We start from the raw sequence: 17,801 nt of genomic DNA, 5'->3' as shown, positions 1-17,801 counted from the left end.
AAACTATTATTCGAGTTTTCAAAACTAGTTGTAAAAAAATTTGATTTGAAAAAAAATAAGGTTATTTAATTGAAAATGTTTCATAGTAAAAATGTCATGGTGATAGTTTACAAAAATTATCTTTAAATGTGTTGAAAACATAAAAAACAAGTGTAAACAAAAGATCAGCAAGAAGTGTCAAACATTGCGGGTATTTTTCGCCTGATGGGTGCCAATTTGAGCATCCTAACTGGACAAGAAAAGTCACGAAAAAGTTAGACGATCAAATCTATTTTTCCAATGCTCCTGGTTTAAAAATTAGAACATTCTACATTAACAATCTAGGCTGAAATTTAAAATACTATTGTTTTAGGCGAAGTTGTCAAAAATTTACATATATGTGATATGTTATTCTATTCATAATGTCACTTTCTATATAACGAAGTAATAAAATACCGAGGGTGCCATTTAAAAATCAAAAGTTGTAGTCATTTTTGATGAAACAGTCAAGAAACTTATTGAAGACTTGAAAAAATAATGTTCTAAGTGCCAAAATCAATATTTCGAGTGAAAAAAACATTTTTTTTTATCTAACCAATGTATAAGAACGGACGGTGTTTCTGTTGAGAATTTTTTCAATACAATTTAATAGCCGTAACACTTAGAGCTTTATATAATGTATATTATTGTTCCATAACCAACAATATATTATATTTTTGGTGATGGACCTTAGGATATTTTACAAATAAAACACGACAAACTGTTTTTGGCACTTAGCACATTAAGACATTAAGCCTTCAAGTCTTGAAAATACGTCAGTCAATCCTGATTTATGTCATATACGAGCCCTAACAACTAAATGTTCGGACAAACAAAAATTTATTAAAAATTTTTATTTTCATTAACTAAATTATTTACATTTAAGAAATACTTTTAAAATATATTAAAATCTAACATTTATAATGAGTATTTAAATAGTTTAGTTTCTATAAGCATTAAAATAAACTGTAGGCCAATAAATAAACAAAAAGATTGCACAAAATCGTGAACTTACATCGGCATGAACTTTTGCAACCACTGCAAGCCTGTTTGGCATTGTTTTTATTAATGGTTGACATACGCCAGAATAAAAATTTTGCCATAATTCACTTAATATCATCGTCAAATGGGCAACGGTTTCTTGGGGATCGTAGCACAATTTTTGTTTTGTTTTATGCCACATGTCTCGATAACATTAAGGTCCGGACTGTGCGAAGGCCATGAGGGAACCTTGATGTTTATGTCCCTAAACCATTTTTAGTAGTTTTAGCTGTATGGCATGCCCCGCCATCCTGTTGAAATATAAAATTATTCTCCTGGTCTTTACCAGAACAATTGGTTACAAGGACCTTTCTCCTTCCCACTTGACACAAGATTATTTTTCAAAATTTTTTGATTTTTTGACGCATCAATTATACCTTCTACCACCTCATACTTTTCTGGGCCTATTTTGGACATACACCTTCAAATCATAATGCCTTTACGAAATTTCACTGTCCTTTTGAGGCAATCTTTATCAAATAGACACTCTAGCGGTGTTCGATTATATTTATTATATCGATATTAAGGTGGTTCATGTGCACATGTAATCCGTACACTTGCCATTTGCGATTGGAATTATTAGCGTTGGATTGGGAAATAATTACATTTTTTACCTTAATGTCATTTTTGTAGTTTCTGACATCAGAAGTTCCAATCCGACGGTGTTAATTCTAATCGCAAACTGCAAGTTCAAGGATTACATCTGCACGCATGCATGATCTTTATGAAAGATGGACAGTGTAATTTCCTAAAGGCATTATGCTTTTAGAGTTTATGCCCGCAATGGGTCTAGGAAGGTATGAGGTCGTAGAAAGGCACAACTAATGTGTCAAAATATCAAGAAATTTTGAAAAACAGTTTTGTGCCAAGTGCGAGAGACCTTTACCAGGATATGAATTTTATATTTCAACAGGATGGCGGGACATGCCATATGGCTAAAACTACTAAAAAATGGTTTAGGGACATGAATATCAAGGTCTCCTCATGGCCTTCGCACAGTCCGGACCTTAATGTTGTCGAGACATGTGGCATAAAACAAAACAAAAATTGTGCCACGATCCTCAAGAAACCGTTGCCTATTTGACGATGATATTAAGTGAATTATGGCAAAATTTTTATTCTGACATATGTCAATCATTAATAAAAACAATGCCAAACAGGCATGCAGTGGTTGCAAAAGTTCATGCCGATGTAAAGCCATATTAGAACAGTTATTTTTTAAAGTGTCCGAACATTAGTTGTCATGATATTGTGCAATATTTTTGTTTATTTATTGGCGTACAGTTTATTTTAATGTTTATAGAAACTAAACTATTTAAATACTCATATTAGAAATGTTAGATTTTAATATATGTTTAATGTATTTCTTAAATGTAAAAAATTCAGTTTATGAAAATAAAGGTTTTTAATAAATTTTTGTTTGTCCGAACATTTAGTTGTTAGGGCTCGTACTCAGCCCCGGATCTAGGGGGGGGGGCAAACCGAGGCACCTGCCCCGGGCGCCAATGTTAAGGGGCGCCAAAATCATTTTATAATGCGGTTGAAAATCAAAAAAATTGCTACACAAAGCGCCTAGTATGCACTTTACGTTCTTGTATTTCATTTAATTTTAAAACGCTCAGTTAGTTTAGCACATTCTAAAGTTTCATTCAGAACCTCGCAATTAGTGGAATAAATTAGCGATTTCAATAATTATTTTTCTTCTTTTTAATTTACGATCATTCACAATGTTTAAAAAATACAATTAAAATTAACAGAATATCCTAGCAACAGCTTGCGGTATTCAGTTGTATCCATAAAGAAAGCCAAATATTTAGCTTATAAAACAATAAACTTTTGATTTCTGACCACGATTTCTCTTGACGGATCAATGGCCAAAATGACATTTCCCGCAAAATTTGAAGTATAATTAGTGGAAATGTCAAAAGTTTGTTTACTTTTTCTACTAATTGAAAATGACTACCACTAATTTAGACGTTCTGAATGCTTACATTGAAATTACAGAAACAAACTTCTACGCTAATTAAAACCACTAATTTATTCCACTAATTCGGAGGTTCTGAATGAAGATTAAAGGCTCATTCTGTCCCGTTTACGAAAAATGCCTACCTATATATAGATATATGAAAGTTTTTTAAATTAATTTAATGCAAACGCTGGAGAAAGGGGGCGCTACTATCAATTTTTTGCCCCGGTTCCAAAAAATTGTAGATCCGGGGCTGCTCGTACTAACATGCCAAGTCTCGTTTTTATCTGAAAAAAAAATACAAAATTCTAAGGTTCAGCCACTTTTGAAAAACACCCGGTATTTAAAGGATGTTTGTATAAAATGCGGCTATGGCAGTTGTATTTTTCTGTTACTAGACTAACTAAATTGGTCTCACTTTTACAAATATTCAGTAATATTTTTTCTATTTGTTGTATACTTTTCATCACGGATTGTACATTGACATTTATTGATATGGAAAAAGTTTGTTCGATTTTGAACCTTATAATTAAACAAATTAAAACGCGCTTTGCTCTTATGTAAAGTTTTATATTAAATATTCACTTTTTCCTGCAAATTTGCTGGATCTTGTAACATTAATGAATACAGGGACGGATTGATAATGGGCGACTTCGAGAGGCAAAATCCGAAAAATTGCAGAAAACATGGTCTATTTTCATATTAGTGTGACGCAACTTTCTCTCGTCGGCGTCGATTATACTAGATTTAATTTTAACATCACTCATTCTAATCTAAATCTTAACACATAATTTTTTTCGAGATTCGATTTTGCACCACCAACTGCATCAATAATAAATGACATCTTATAAGTCGTCTAAATGTAAAATAAGAGATCCATCTTATATTCCTTTATAATAAATTGCAACTTCCTAACATGCTAAACCCGCAGAATGCCCGGTAAGTAATTGTGGGAAAATCGAAGAACAGGCTTTACCAGTTAATCCATATTATAATTCCCTTCTATTACCGAACTGACCTACTATTTACGGTATCGAGAAGACACGATATATTTATTGAAATACCGGTTGCCCGAAAGAAAAATTGCCGCTCGCTTGGGAAAAGAAACTTTTCTCGCTCTTTTTAGCTGTTCGGATCGAATCGGACAGGAAACGTCGTACAAAACATAAAATGAATTTTCTAGGTGCAACATTTTGCGGACGTTGTATGCGTTTGATGGTAATCTTCTTTATGGCTCTATTTAGAGTGAATAAGCTGTTAATGATGGGAAATTAAGCTTAAATCCGCTTGTATTCTCGCGTAAAATGTGATCGATTTTTAAATACAGCGATTTTCACACAACCCGTTTGTTAGGATTTAATTTAGATTGAAATCTGAATACTTTAGGTCAAAGATATTTTCATGTGTACAGGGTGGACCATTTTGGTTGTTTCTATAGGGTATCTAGAAAACCGTGAGAAATATTCAAATTTTCATACTGCAGTCTCGGTTTTTTTTATTTTATTTACTTTTTGAAGATGTTCGATAGTTTGTTCATTTCAGCAGCTACGCAAAAATGAATTAAACATTCTAAAGGCACTTTTATGTGTAGAATGCAGTGAGTAGTCAGACTTTTTTCGAAAAAAATATTGAAAATACGATGTTTTTACGAAAAATATACATTTTTAGTCATACGATGGTCCTAAATGGTACAAAAAGCTTTGTACATTCTGTATATGCCAAAAAATTATTATTATAGAGTGTATCTAAAAGCAGATAACTAGCACAAGTTGAAAAAAATCTTCAACATCAAAATAATATTTTTATTTGTAAAATAAGTAGATAAATTATAATAAAATTTAAGTTTATTTAATATTAAATATATTTTTTGAACACCCTGTATACACCGGTCCAAATTTCTGTACAGCTAGAAGATACACGCTATATCAGTATATTGTGGGCCTATGCAAAATCTACAATGCCTTTTGTACCATTTAGGAGCAAGTGTATTATTTAGAATTATAAATGCATATTTTTCGAAAAAAAAACTCGTATTTATCTTAAAACAAAAAATAAAAAAAACACCAAATTGTTTTTTCTAATTTCAATACAGATTAGTCGTACATAGTTAAAATTTCGATTTTTCAAAAATTGTAAATTTTCGGTAAAAAAAATCTTGACCAAATTTGTACACTATTATAAAACACCCTGTATACGAGAATTCGCTAAATATATTTTCGAAAACCACATAGCATCTTAATCATAATAGATGCGTCTAAAACCTGGTCCAAACCGCATCCCAAAATGAAAGAGAGAAAAGAAGAGCATTTATTGTTTACAATCCAGCAATTTTACGGATCCGCGGGATTTATTGCTTTAATCCCGCGGGTTTGCGGGATTGAGATTTTGGTGCGGGATTGCATTCCCTAATTCGAACCCATAACCTTGAGATTGGTAGTCGAGAGCCTGTACCTCTACGCTACCGGGCACCTTGGTATAGTTAATATCTAAAAAAATATTTTTTTCAAAAAAAGGCTGACTACGCCACTGCATTCTACACAGAAAAGTGACTTTAGAATGTATAATCCATTTTTCCGTGGTTGCTGAAATAAACAAACTATGGAGCATTTTCAAAAAGTACAAACTTTGAGAATCCCCCTCTAGCTTCGAAACCGATCAAGATAGCCACGATCCGTTTGCGCCATTGTGATTTTTTCAAAAAAGAACCCGTGACTGCAGTATCAAAATTTGAATATTTCTCACGGTTTCCTAGATACCCTATAGAAACAACCAAAATGGTCCACCTTGTACTATCTTTTAATAGTCAATTTTATTTATTAACCAGAACGAAACTAAGGCTATATTCTGTGTTTGGCCTGGAATTTTTTATTACGGAACACGATTCCTGAAAAATATCTGTCATTATTGTCACCAAATTAACCAGCGCAAAAGGCTGTTTTTTCTAGATCGTTGAAAAGTTCCATTGGTATCCACTTGGGGTGGAAATGGAGAATGTTTTAGAAAGTATAGTCGAAATATCCGTAACCACAACAAACACCAGATTTATATCTAAATTAGGTTCTAAAAACTTTAATAAACGGGCTATGTAAGTCACTGTATATTCGTGGACAAATAATATAACTGAATAATACAAACTATTTAATAAAAAAAATATATGGACCATACGCTATTATAGAAATATGTATGTGCCTGCGATTTTTCCTTTTTTAATTATATAGGGTGCCTTTTACAACTAACAATACCTAAAATAAAATAATATTTTATAGTCTGTCCAATGAGCCAGGAACATACTACAATCAAAAAATGACAGAAAATATAATTTACCTGTGAATTAAAATGTCAGACTCAACTATCACGGATTCTCTCGTTGGACAGACTATACAGGGTGTCCCAGAAATAAGTAAGTATTTTAACTGCTGGTTTGAAAATGTTTTTGGACATTTTCAAAGAATTTAAGATTTATTTGAAAAACGATAAAGAGACAATATGTTTCTTTTATCGAGATCTACCAGCCCTTAAAATGCTTGCACTTATTTCTTGGACACCCTGTATAATACATATTTAACATTATTTATTATTAAAATTGTTAGTCCATCCAGAGTTATAAAAGGTACCCTAAAGGTAATGATAAAAAATATGCATTACCTAAAAATCTTAGCTTCGTTAACTCACCGCCTAATGTAACGTGCCTATAATTTGCGCTGTCAATTCAATTAAATGTGCCTTGAAATTGTTAATGAATCCGTACGTGTGTGCTAATATTAGTATAACATACGGGGTGACACATTTGAAATTCCAAATTTCTACATTAGGTCTGTCTCTTAATAGTCTAAGAGCTAGCAACGTTTTCGAGAAAGTATTTAAGACGTCTGGCTCTTTGATATATCTTTTACTATGCTCTCTGGAACAGCATGCGGCCCGTCTGGCTGCCGATACCCGTTGCGTTCACTACTGCGCATATAAAAAAGGTCATATATTTTTAATTAATTTAGTCCTATAAATTTTAGTATTGAATATTAATCGAACATGTCCCCATAGCGCAGTGCGTAGAGTTTCCGACCACGAACCGATGATTCAGAGTTCGAATCCGGGTCAGGTCAAAGACTTATTTATGTTATTTTCGTTTATATTTTGATAGTAAAGTATTAAATAATTCTGGTAATTAAAAAAAACAAATATTTAATACTTTACTATCAGAATATAAACGAAAATAAAATAAAAAAGTCTTTGACCTGACCCGACTTTGATTCGAACTCGGTTCGTGGTCGGAAACTCTACGCACTGCGCTATGGAGACATGTTCGATTAATATTCAATACTAAAATTTAAAGGACTAATAAAAATATAGGATCTTCTTTCAATGCGCAGTAGAGAACGCAACGTTTACCGGCATCCAGACGGGCCGCATGCAATACAGCATAGTAAAATATATATCAAAGAGCCAGACGTCTTAAAATACTTGTTTTTCCGACGTTGCTAGCTCCCGTACTATAATGAGCATACCTAAAAAAACTGCATGACATGCCTTTAACTACGTGAACTAATATTTAAAAAGCAGTTTCTAAGAGAAAAATTATATTTAATTAGCATGTAAATTTAGATTACAGGGGGTTGGAACCTTTGGTGTTACAATTGCAACACTAATTCACCACAATAAAATGTTCAGTTAAGAATTATTGTAAACTAAACTAACCTACCTATTTTACTTAGCTACTTGTCAAAACTATTATTTATTATATTATGTGGATTATTTTGTTAATACGAGTTTTAAGTATAATTTGTTTGCTGACTAATTTTAATATTTTGTAAGAAAATATATTGTCTGCAATTTCTGATGTAAGATTGTGAACAATTATTTTAGATATTATTTGGCGATAAAATCTGTGGTAAAATGAATCCACCAAGTTGGAAAAAAATATACAATATGTTATTCATAATGAGTCCCATTATGAAGACTTTATAGATTACTTGTTGATAAAGTTGTTCTAGTTAGAACTGTTTTGGAAATTTTGTCTTTCGGGTTTTTACACTGACATTTGTACAAATTTAAATGTATAGAAAATTGTAAGTCAAAAATATTTTTGTGAGTAGTAAAAATTTTATTCCGGATATTCGATTGTACCCAAAAGATATTTTTGTTAGTGGTTTGAATTACACTTATTAGATTTTAAGATTGAAGCATATACATATATTGATAAAATAATGATAAATGTAATATTATCTTTGTATTGGTTTGTATTGTGAATTGAGTGTGAATTTGAGTGCTAATTTTCGGTTTTATGCAATATGTTGTAATATTATGGTATATTTTTCTTGTTACATTATGTTTAGTAGGTTTATAATAAATGTGAAATTGTGTTTATAGATGCTTTATTTTTTTCCTAACAAATTCCCTTTCTAGTGTAGGTTTAGACAGTAATGTTTAATTATATTAAATTAAAAAGTAAGTATATTTAATAATCACAGTGATTTGTATGTTTTCTCGCAATAAATAAAAGGGATAAGGGCTGTGAAATTTTGTAATTTACAGATTGTTAACATAGGCTTTTAAATATTCTGTAATCTAATATATAACTCGACTTTTAGATATTCTTTTGATTAAATTTGCATTTTTATTAACCATTTTTTCTAGTATTAGTCATATCCTTTGTCATATCACTCTTGACAGTTTGGTACCAACATTTATATTTTATTCATTGCTACCTGTCAAGTCATGTTAAAATATATCAGATTGAAACAAATATTTCACATTATTAATTCAACAAATTTGTTGTTGGTTTAATTTTTGATACGAGGGTACAATACAAGGTGGCGCACCCCATTCACCTCGGTTGATTATATGAAAACTGAAAGATGTACAAACAAAATATTTTATGGGTATATTTGGGAAGGTAATGTGCGTAATTTAAAATTATTTAGAAATGTACAGGGTATGTTAGAACTAAGATCCACACCAAAGTTATATTTTTATAAATAAGATATTTATTATAAAGGTTAATTATGTTTATAAGCTTTGGTTTTTGAGATATTTAAATATGCATGCTATAATAAAAAAGATTGTCAATACCCTGTACATTGCCTTAGAGAATTAATTCGCTCCGCCAGCAGATACTGCTTTATTTAATTGATAAAATAGTGAATACTCACTTCTTAAACTATCATAGGTAAATTTAAGTAAACTGCTATGAATCTAAATAATAATGTCCCTAAACTAATATCGATTTTGAAAATAGTTACTGTCACTAGAAAATTACCATGGCGACACCAGCCATCTTGATTGCGATTTTATTGAAAAATCACTTTTTATTAAAAATCTGAACTAGATAGTTAGGTATAGGAAACCCTAATATAGTTTGAAAGAGCATTAAAATCTGCTTCGACTTGTTTTGAAAAATAGCAGGTGTTGCATTTGAAATAACGAAGTTTTTATATAAAATATATCCTTAAAACAGATAAGCAATTTTTGGTACCCCTGTATAAATTTAAGGAAGCAATAATATTTTCCAGTTAAGTTTTCCCCACCTTCAAATTCATTGCAAGAATTAATTCTGAAAAGTAATGTACAGGGTGTTAATCTATTCTATGGTGGCATGCATATTTAAATATCTCAAAAACCAAAGATTTTAAACATATTTAACCCTTATAATAAATGCCTTTTTTGGAAAGCAGAATCTAAAAATGAAATAAAATACCGGGTGTTCGATAAGAAAAAATATAACTTTGGTATGGATCTTAGTTCTGACATACCGTGTATATTTCAAAATAATTTTAAATTGTGCACATTGTCTCCCCACGTATACCCGTAAAATATTTTGTTTCTACATCTTTCCGTTTTTGTATAATCAACCGAGACGAATGAGGTGCGCCACCCTGTAGATTATACTAAATTATTTTCCTTTTACTAATGACCATATATTATAGTGATTATACCAAACGTAAAAACGCGATATTAATACGTTCTGCTTGAAAAATATATGTGTATTATCAGGAATTCTACTAGAGAAAAATTAATTTGATTTTGCAGAAATAAAAAAGTGACACACTAAAAAGTGGCATTATACCTAATTTATTTATATTCCTATTATACAGATAGTATATAAGTTAAAAATTAAGCATTCGTAACCTACAATTTATTATTCAGTACTCACAAAATATGTAAAACTGAAGATCAATTATAATAATTAAAATTCACTGATATATAAAATGGCAAATTCAAAAAAAAAATAGATATGCCATTATATTTAAAGCAACTTTAAATTAATTGTAAAAAAATATAAAGTGTGCTTTGAACATCTTATCAACGAATAGCAATTAATCCTGAATCTAACAATTTTTGTATTTTTGCTGCTATATCGGGATTTTTCAAATGATCTTGTAAAGCTCTAGGATCATTCTGCATTTGTTCTAAGATCATTCTCATTGCTGGATCTCTTAATATTGATTGCACTTCTGGATCACCCATTGCTCTTTGTCTAATTTTCTCTGGATCTCCGTCTAAGTTGGCATTTTCCATCGCACAGGCTCTATAACCTTTATAAAAAAAGAAAACCAAACACTAATTTGATGCTTTGAATCCGAGACTATTCTAAATTGCTTTTTCATTGAAAATTTGTATTCAAGTAGTAAAATTAACTAGATATTAATTTATCACAATCAGGGTTGAAAGAAAAAAACATGTTTTTTTTATTTTTAAAGAAAACATGTAATTTTAATGATTCTAAAACAGTTTTTTATTGTATTCACTTTGATTTTAACTTCAAAGTCGGAATTATGTAACTTTATTATTAAAACTTCTTTAAAACACTTGTTTTATACCGGGTGCGTCTCAAAAGTGGCTCACCCCTATAACTTTTTTGTTTTTTCACATAAAAAACGAGATTTGGTATGTTAGCAGGTATATGACATAAATTTGGATTGATTGACGTAATCAATTGTTTTTGGTCACTTCCTGGTTCACCAGAAATGACCACTTTTGATTTTTAAATGGCACCCTCGATATTTTTTTACTTTATTTGATAAAAAATGATACTCTGAATAGAATGACATAGCATATACCAACTTTTGACATTTTATCATATGATTTATTTGAAACTGTAACGTGCGGTTCATAACGATAATTTAACGCGAAATACCAAGTGTGTGGTACAAAATTATTCATAAAAAATACTTTTTCCAAATATGCTAATGAGCCACCCTCGTTCCATTTGAAAAAATTGAGATATGATTAAAAATACGATTTGGGCATCTTTTAACTGGCCAGGAAAAGACACGAAAAACATTAGACAATAAAATCTATTTTTCCAAGGTTACTTGAATAAAAATTTGTGTTTTAACAACAACCATGGCACTCTAGATTAAAATTTAAAATACGATTTTTTTTTCAAGCGAAAATGTCAAGAATTGACATATGATATGTTCAGAGTGTCATTTTCAAAAAGTAAAAAAATACCGAGGACCGAGGGTGCCATTTAAAAATCAAAAGTTGTCGTCATTTCCGGTGAAACAGGAAGTGGCCAAAAATAATTTAATATGTCAATCAATCCTAATTTGTCATATACAACATACCAAATCTCACTTTTGAGGCGCACCCGGTATAGACTTTTTTAAATTACATACAAGAGAGATATTTTTCTATTGAAAAAACTCTTATTTTTAAACAAAATATTTAAAACTTAACAACCCTGATCATTTAGAGGGGCCCATTTTGCACCTGTATAACAAGTTAAAATAATACCCCTGTGCTAGTGAAATGTTCTTGAAAAATTACACTATAAAAGACTTGTACCTTGCAGTGCTTCAGCATTATTTGGATCAATTTCTAATGCTTTCTGGAAAGCAGAAATTGCTTTGCTAGGTTGTTGCATTACTTGCAGAATATTTCCTTTCCTAACCCAACCCTTAATAAACTTAGGATCAAGCTCTACACACTTTTCACAATCCTTGAGGCCTAAATCGAAAGCAGCAAGCTTCGTATAGCATGCTGCTCTATTACTATAGATTTTTGGATCTTCGGGGTTGCGTTTGACAGCTTCTGTATAATGCTTAACTGCTGTGGCATAATCGCCCTTCTTGAAGAAGTCATTACCTAAAACAAATAAGAAACTAAGTATTTGTGTCGAAGAAAATTATTTTATTTTATAATTCTACCTATTTCTTTTTCCTTCTCTGCTTCTTCTGGATTGATATAAGCTTTTTTCTCTTCTTCCTTGATAATTTTTTCTACTTCAGATAATAATGTTCTAATTTCAGGAGTTCTATGTTCTGACATTGATTTCTCGTAATATGTCCTAGCATTGTTAAAGTCCCTTTTCTTCTTGTAGGCATTACCAATCCTCATAAAGGATTTAGCAATCATTTTAAAATCGGCACGATTTTCTCTACCTACTTCAATGCCCTTTTCACATTCCTTTATACATTTATCATATTCTTTCTGTTCAAAATAAACAGCAGCTAAGTTATTATAATATGTGATATCAGTTGGATCATGTTCTATAGCCTTGGTATAATGTTCAATGGCGCCTAAAAATTAACCTGTTGTTTTATATTTATATGTCAAGTAAGGCGTTAATGTAATACCAGAAAAATCTTTCTTTTTATAACAAGCATTTCCCAATTCCTTTTCTGCTTTGGCTGCTTTCTTATTTTCAGGCAGATCAGGTTCAGGTTCTTTCTTTGGTGCTGGTTTTGGTTCTTGTTTCTTAGGCGGAGGTGTATAAACTGGTTCAGTGTCCATTGGTTCATCGCCGCCTAAATTAAAAGTTGTTTGATAAAAATGTATAATTGTTTATACCGAGTGGAACATCGCCGTTGGAAACATAGGAAATCCAATGCAAATTTTGAACTGTCCAAATATTTGCCTGGTTCTGCATTGTTATCTGTTCAGTTTTAAAAATAGATGCAGTTTTTCTTAAATTATTTAAAATCGGCTTATCCAAAATTGTTCAAATTTGGAATGTGTATTCAGCATAATATGCAGACCTGTAAAAAACCTATTTACGACTGCGCTGTAAAATAAACAGGGAAGCCAATATTGGCTTGAGTGTTCAAAATTTACATGGAATTTCCTGTTTCCAACGACGATGCATCACACGGTATAACGTTATAATATACAGGGTCCGGCAATAATGCGTCGGGCATCTGTAGGTCCTAGAATAAAAAACTTGAGAATTTTGTTTAAGTGCAAACCTAAAGTATGTACCAGGATGTATTTCCGGAAAATATTTTAACTTCTATAGGGTGGCTCAAAAAAGTGAGTGGTCTGGATGACTTTCTAAATGGAACACCCTGTATATTATAGCATTTTTGGCTTCCTTTCAGATCACTTTACATAATCCTAAGATATGAGTAAATCTATTTCTATAGTTTCAGAGATATTAAAAAATAAATCAAAAATATATATTTTTTAACTGTTCAATGAAAACTATATTAGATATTTACTTTAGATGGTCGGTAATCGTAAATCATACAGAATATTCAATATTTTACGCCAAACTTTCAAAAATATAAAATAATTTTACTTAACGTCTTAACGTATTTCATTTTTTTATTTGATGGAGAATTAAAAAATGAACATTTTTTGTATTTAAGGTATTTCAAAATTTTTAATAGTTTTCCGGATACACGCAGTATTATTTCATATGGCGCTTTCAATGGTAAAATACGAGAGAAAAATCATTGGGTGGCTTTGATAAATATTTACTGTAGAAAATGCCATATGAAATACAAAACCGGAAATATCTGCGAAACCGTTAAAAATTTTGAAATGATCTAAATGCAAAAAATGATAATTTTTTAATTCTCCGTCTAATGAACAAATAATATACAGGATGTCCCATTTAAAAAAAAACAAAGAAAAATTATTGTATATTTTATTCTTGTTTGGGGTAGAATTTTGTACATCCTGTATGATTTACGATTTCCATATTTATAGCAAAGTAAGTACAGAGAATCTAAAGTAAATGTCTAATACACAGTTTTTATTTCAGGACAGTTCTTGTATTATTAATATTTTTTTTAAAAAAGGCTGAAAAAATATATAATTTTTATTTATTTATTAATATCTCTGAAATTATTGAAATATATTTACTCATGTCTTAGGTTTATGTAAAGTGATCTGAAAGGAAGCCAAAAATGCAATAATATACAGGATGTTCCATTTAAAAAAAATCATCCCGATCCACTCACACTTTTTTGAGCCACCCTATAGAAGTTAAAATATTTTCCTGAAATACATCCTAGTACAATGGCCTAGTACATACTTTAGGTTTGCACTTAAACAAAATTCCCAAATTTTTGTTCTAGAAGCTACAGATGCCCGACGCACTATTGCCAGACCCTGTATACTTATGTATCACTATTTTAAAAATGTTTAATAGATTCTGTTAAATCGTCAATAAATGAGAGGCGCAAACTTATACTTAATAATTATACTGGGTGCGTCTCAAAAGTGGCTCACCCCTAAGGACTTCTTTATTTTTTTAGATTCGGTCACTTCCTGTTTCACCGGAAATGACTACAACTTTTGATTTTTAAATGGCACCTTCGGTACCTTTTTTTACTTTATTTGATAGTTTAAATAACACTCTGGATAGAATGACATATCATATGTCAACTTTTGACATTTTCGCATATGGCTTATTTGAAATTATAACTTGCGGTTTGTAACGAAAAATATTTGACTCAAAATACCAAGTGTGTGGTATCAAATTATTCGTAAAAAACACTCGCTCCATTTGAAAAAAAATGAGATATGATTAAAAATACGATAATAACATTTTCTAACTGGCTAGAATAAGATACTAAAAACATTAGATGGTCGAATCTATTTTTCTAAGGCTCCTTGATTAAGTATTATACAATAAGTATTACAATTTTAAAATATTACAATTTTTTATTAAGCGAGAATGTCAAATGTTGACATATGATATGTCATTCTATTCAGAATGTCATTTTCTATTGAATAAAGTAAAAAAATGCGGGGGGTGCCATTTAAAAATCAAAAATTGTAGTCATTTCCGGTGAAACAGGAAGTGACCAAAAACAATTGAATACGTCAATCAACCCTAATTTATGTTATATACTAACATACCAAAATCTCGTTTTTTTTTACCTGAAAAAATAAAAAAGTTATAGGGGTGAGCCACTTTTGAGACTCACCTGGTATAGTAATGAGTTAACAGTGAACAGTGGTTATCACAACAATGGCCGCAATACAGTAGTTGTTCAACAAATCTTTAGAATGGTGGAAAAATTCACAAGGACAAACTACAGAGGCAAGCAAAACAGTTCATAGTAGAACAGTGACCAAAATTTATAGCAGACCAGATAAGCAAAGACAGGAAAGTCATCAAATCTGTAGTCGGTCTACTACATAATATGTATCTTAAGGTCAATGGGCATTTGTCAATTAAAGTTAATGTTCTTGAAAAAACGAAACCATATGCAGATTTTGTCATACAGAAATTGAAAATGTGTGGTTCTTTATACCGTATGATCTAAATAAAATGGCGTCCAGTTGGAAATGATCGATGACAGTCCCCTTATAATTTTACATATAAAATGACAGCGATCTTCATTTCATAGCCATCGCTGACGCCGTTTCATTTCGATCATATGGTACTAGGCAATGATAAACCATTGGCCATGTTCACTAGAGTGGTAAATGTGTGATTCTTTGTATCCTTGTATTTTTAAAGTAGATCAATCTAAGACGTTTATTAGTTGTAGACCTGTAGAGTAGGACTAAGACTAATAGATGGCTGGACCGTTTACTCTGTATTTTACTACAGAAAAATATTTTTTGTTAATCTGAATTTTGAAGCGACCAATAAAAACAGAGAAAATAAAAATTGATAATTTTTGAACTGTGCCAATTGACCAGATACTTTTTGTCTATTAGATATGCTATAAAAGCTGGTTATTATATCAAATCAAATTAAAGTAGGTATGTAACTTTTTTAAATATTAATTAACAGTAATTAGCATTATCACAAATTATAAATAATGTACCAACATATCGAAAACTTCTTTGTTAATTTAGTTTAGAACTCTTAAAATAACAGGCAAAAATAATCCACAATCAACAATAAAATAAAAGTTTTGTTTAAATTTCTTAATCAGCTGATCCCCTATTAAAGTTTGCAGAAATCCAGGGCTATATTATTACATTACTGTGAGGAAAATAATGAAAATAATCGATATTTTTGACTCCACCCCTAATCACATTTAAAGCTTCACAGTTTCTCCACCAGCTGGCAGCACATCTTGTCCTAACGGTTGAGTACGAAGATATAAACAAGGTTAGTAGATACTAAGCAATAATAAACAATTGGCAAAAAGAGCTATATGGACCTCTAAAGATTACAGTGAAATAAGGCCAATAACAAAATACCTCAAAAAAATTATTATAGCATAATTATTAACATAAATCTATATTCTATACAATTCTTGAAACTTAATGCAAAAAATAATTTTACTGATCGTAATAGAGGTAACATACTGTTGCTATATTATTATAACAATCAATCAAAATCACCAATCAATAAAAGTAAGAATGTAAACTATAAATATCTATCAAACAAAATGAAATCCTCATTACTATATGAATTGATAGGTTCTTGTAAACCTAAGGAATCAGGGTGGCATCAGGGAGAGAATACTCCAGTACCCTTACCTTATTTATGCAATTTAATGCAGAACATTGATATTAGCATGTTACAAAACAAATTATGTGATAAGTAAATCTGTAAAACTCACATTTTCATTGTAACTCTATTACATACTTACTTGTATCTAAACCCATTAAAACAGCTAAAGTAGTAAGTATCCTAGGATCTTGAAGTTTAGCTCCCATCATTTGTGGATTGGCTTGAAGTTGAGCTAATAAGGCTAAATATTCAGGATCATTTAAATATTCTGCAGTTCTGGGATCAGCTCTAAGTTTAGGAATAATATTTGGACCAGCAAATATATTTGGAAAGCCACCTTTACTTTTAGCTGCTTTTTGAGCCCTAACCTAGTAGAAAATATATATTATTTTAAAAAAATACCAATCTTATTGTACTTACTTCCGATAAACCTTCTTTTAATTGGTTATTATTGGGATCTAACTGTATACCCTTTTCATAAGTCTCTATAGCTTCATCATACCTTCCTAAATAAGCTAGAGCGGTACCTTTTCTGGAAAAAGCTTTACCCCAATCAGGTTTTAATTCCACAGCCTTTTCAGCATCACCTAAAGACAACTCGTAGTCATGAGCTTTTGCATACGCTGCAGATCTATTTGAGTATAGGACTGCATTCTTAGGGTCCAGATTAATGGCTTCTGTATAGTATCGTATCGCATCTTCTAATTTGTTTTCGGCCAGTGCGGCATTTCCCTTGTCTTTCAGAGAGGCTACCTATATCAATTCAATAATAAACATGAAAAAAAACATAACTTTGAATACTTATATACAAAATTTCACACCTGATCCATATTTTACAAGCACCCTTTATGCACAATTGGAAAAAACACAAAACTTTAAAATTGTTTATGCACAAACTCGCGCACGTTTTCTTTTCCAGAATCTTCGAGTTTTCTTGAAAAGAAATCCCCCCTCTTCTGTAGTTGTCAAAATCCGTTACGTCAAAATTGTCATTGAAACGATTGAAATGCCCGAAATACTAAATTTCAGAGTTTACAATCTTCGTCTATACAATTTGAGAAGTTAATCGCTAGATGACGCACTATTCCAATTTTAAAATTTTATATTGATATATACGGGGTGAGTCAACAA

At 30.9% G+C, this 17,801-nt stretch overlaps 1 protein-coding gene across 1 annotated transcript; it reads right to left on the bottom strand.

Annotated features, from left to right (window-relative positions):
• Window positions 1-10,137: 10,137 nt before the first annotated feature.
• LOC115887437 (stress-induced-phosphoprotein 1) lies at window positions 10,138-17,649 on the bottom strand. The gene is made up of 7 exons (XM_030906868.1): window positions 17,492-17,649; window positions 17,091-17,423; window positions 16,810-17,038; window positions 12,601-12,771; window positions 12,172-12,543; window positions 11,810-12,109; window positions 10,138-10,554 (listed from the first exon to the last, which is right to left on the bottom strand). The coding sequence occupies exons 1-7, from the start codon at window positions 17,498-17,500 to the stop codon at window positions 10,322-10,324; spliced, it is 1,647 nt and encodes a 548-aa protein (XP_030762728.1). The 5' UTR covers window positions 17,501-17,649; the 3' UTR covers window positions 10,138-10,321.
• Between the last annotated feature and the right edge of the window lie 152 nt (window positions 17,650-17,801).

This window comes from Sitophilus oryzae, unplaced genomic scaffold (genome assembly GCF_002938485.1).
Source record: "Sitophilus oryzae breed Bouriz unplaced genomic scaffold, Soryzae_2.0 scaffold_575_pilon_pilon, whole genome shotgun sequence".
Taxonomy (NCBI): Eukaryota; Metazoa; Arthropoda; class Insecta; order Coleoptera; family Curculionidae; genus Sitophilus; species Sitophilus oryzae.
This window is presented reverse-complemented; position numbering and strand designations above follow the sequence as displayed.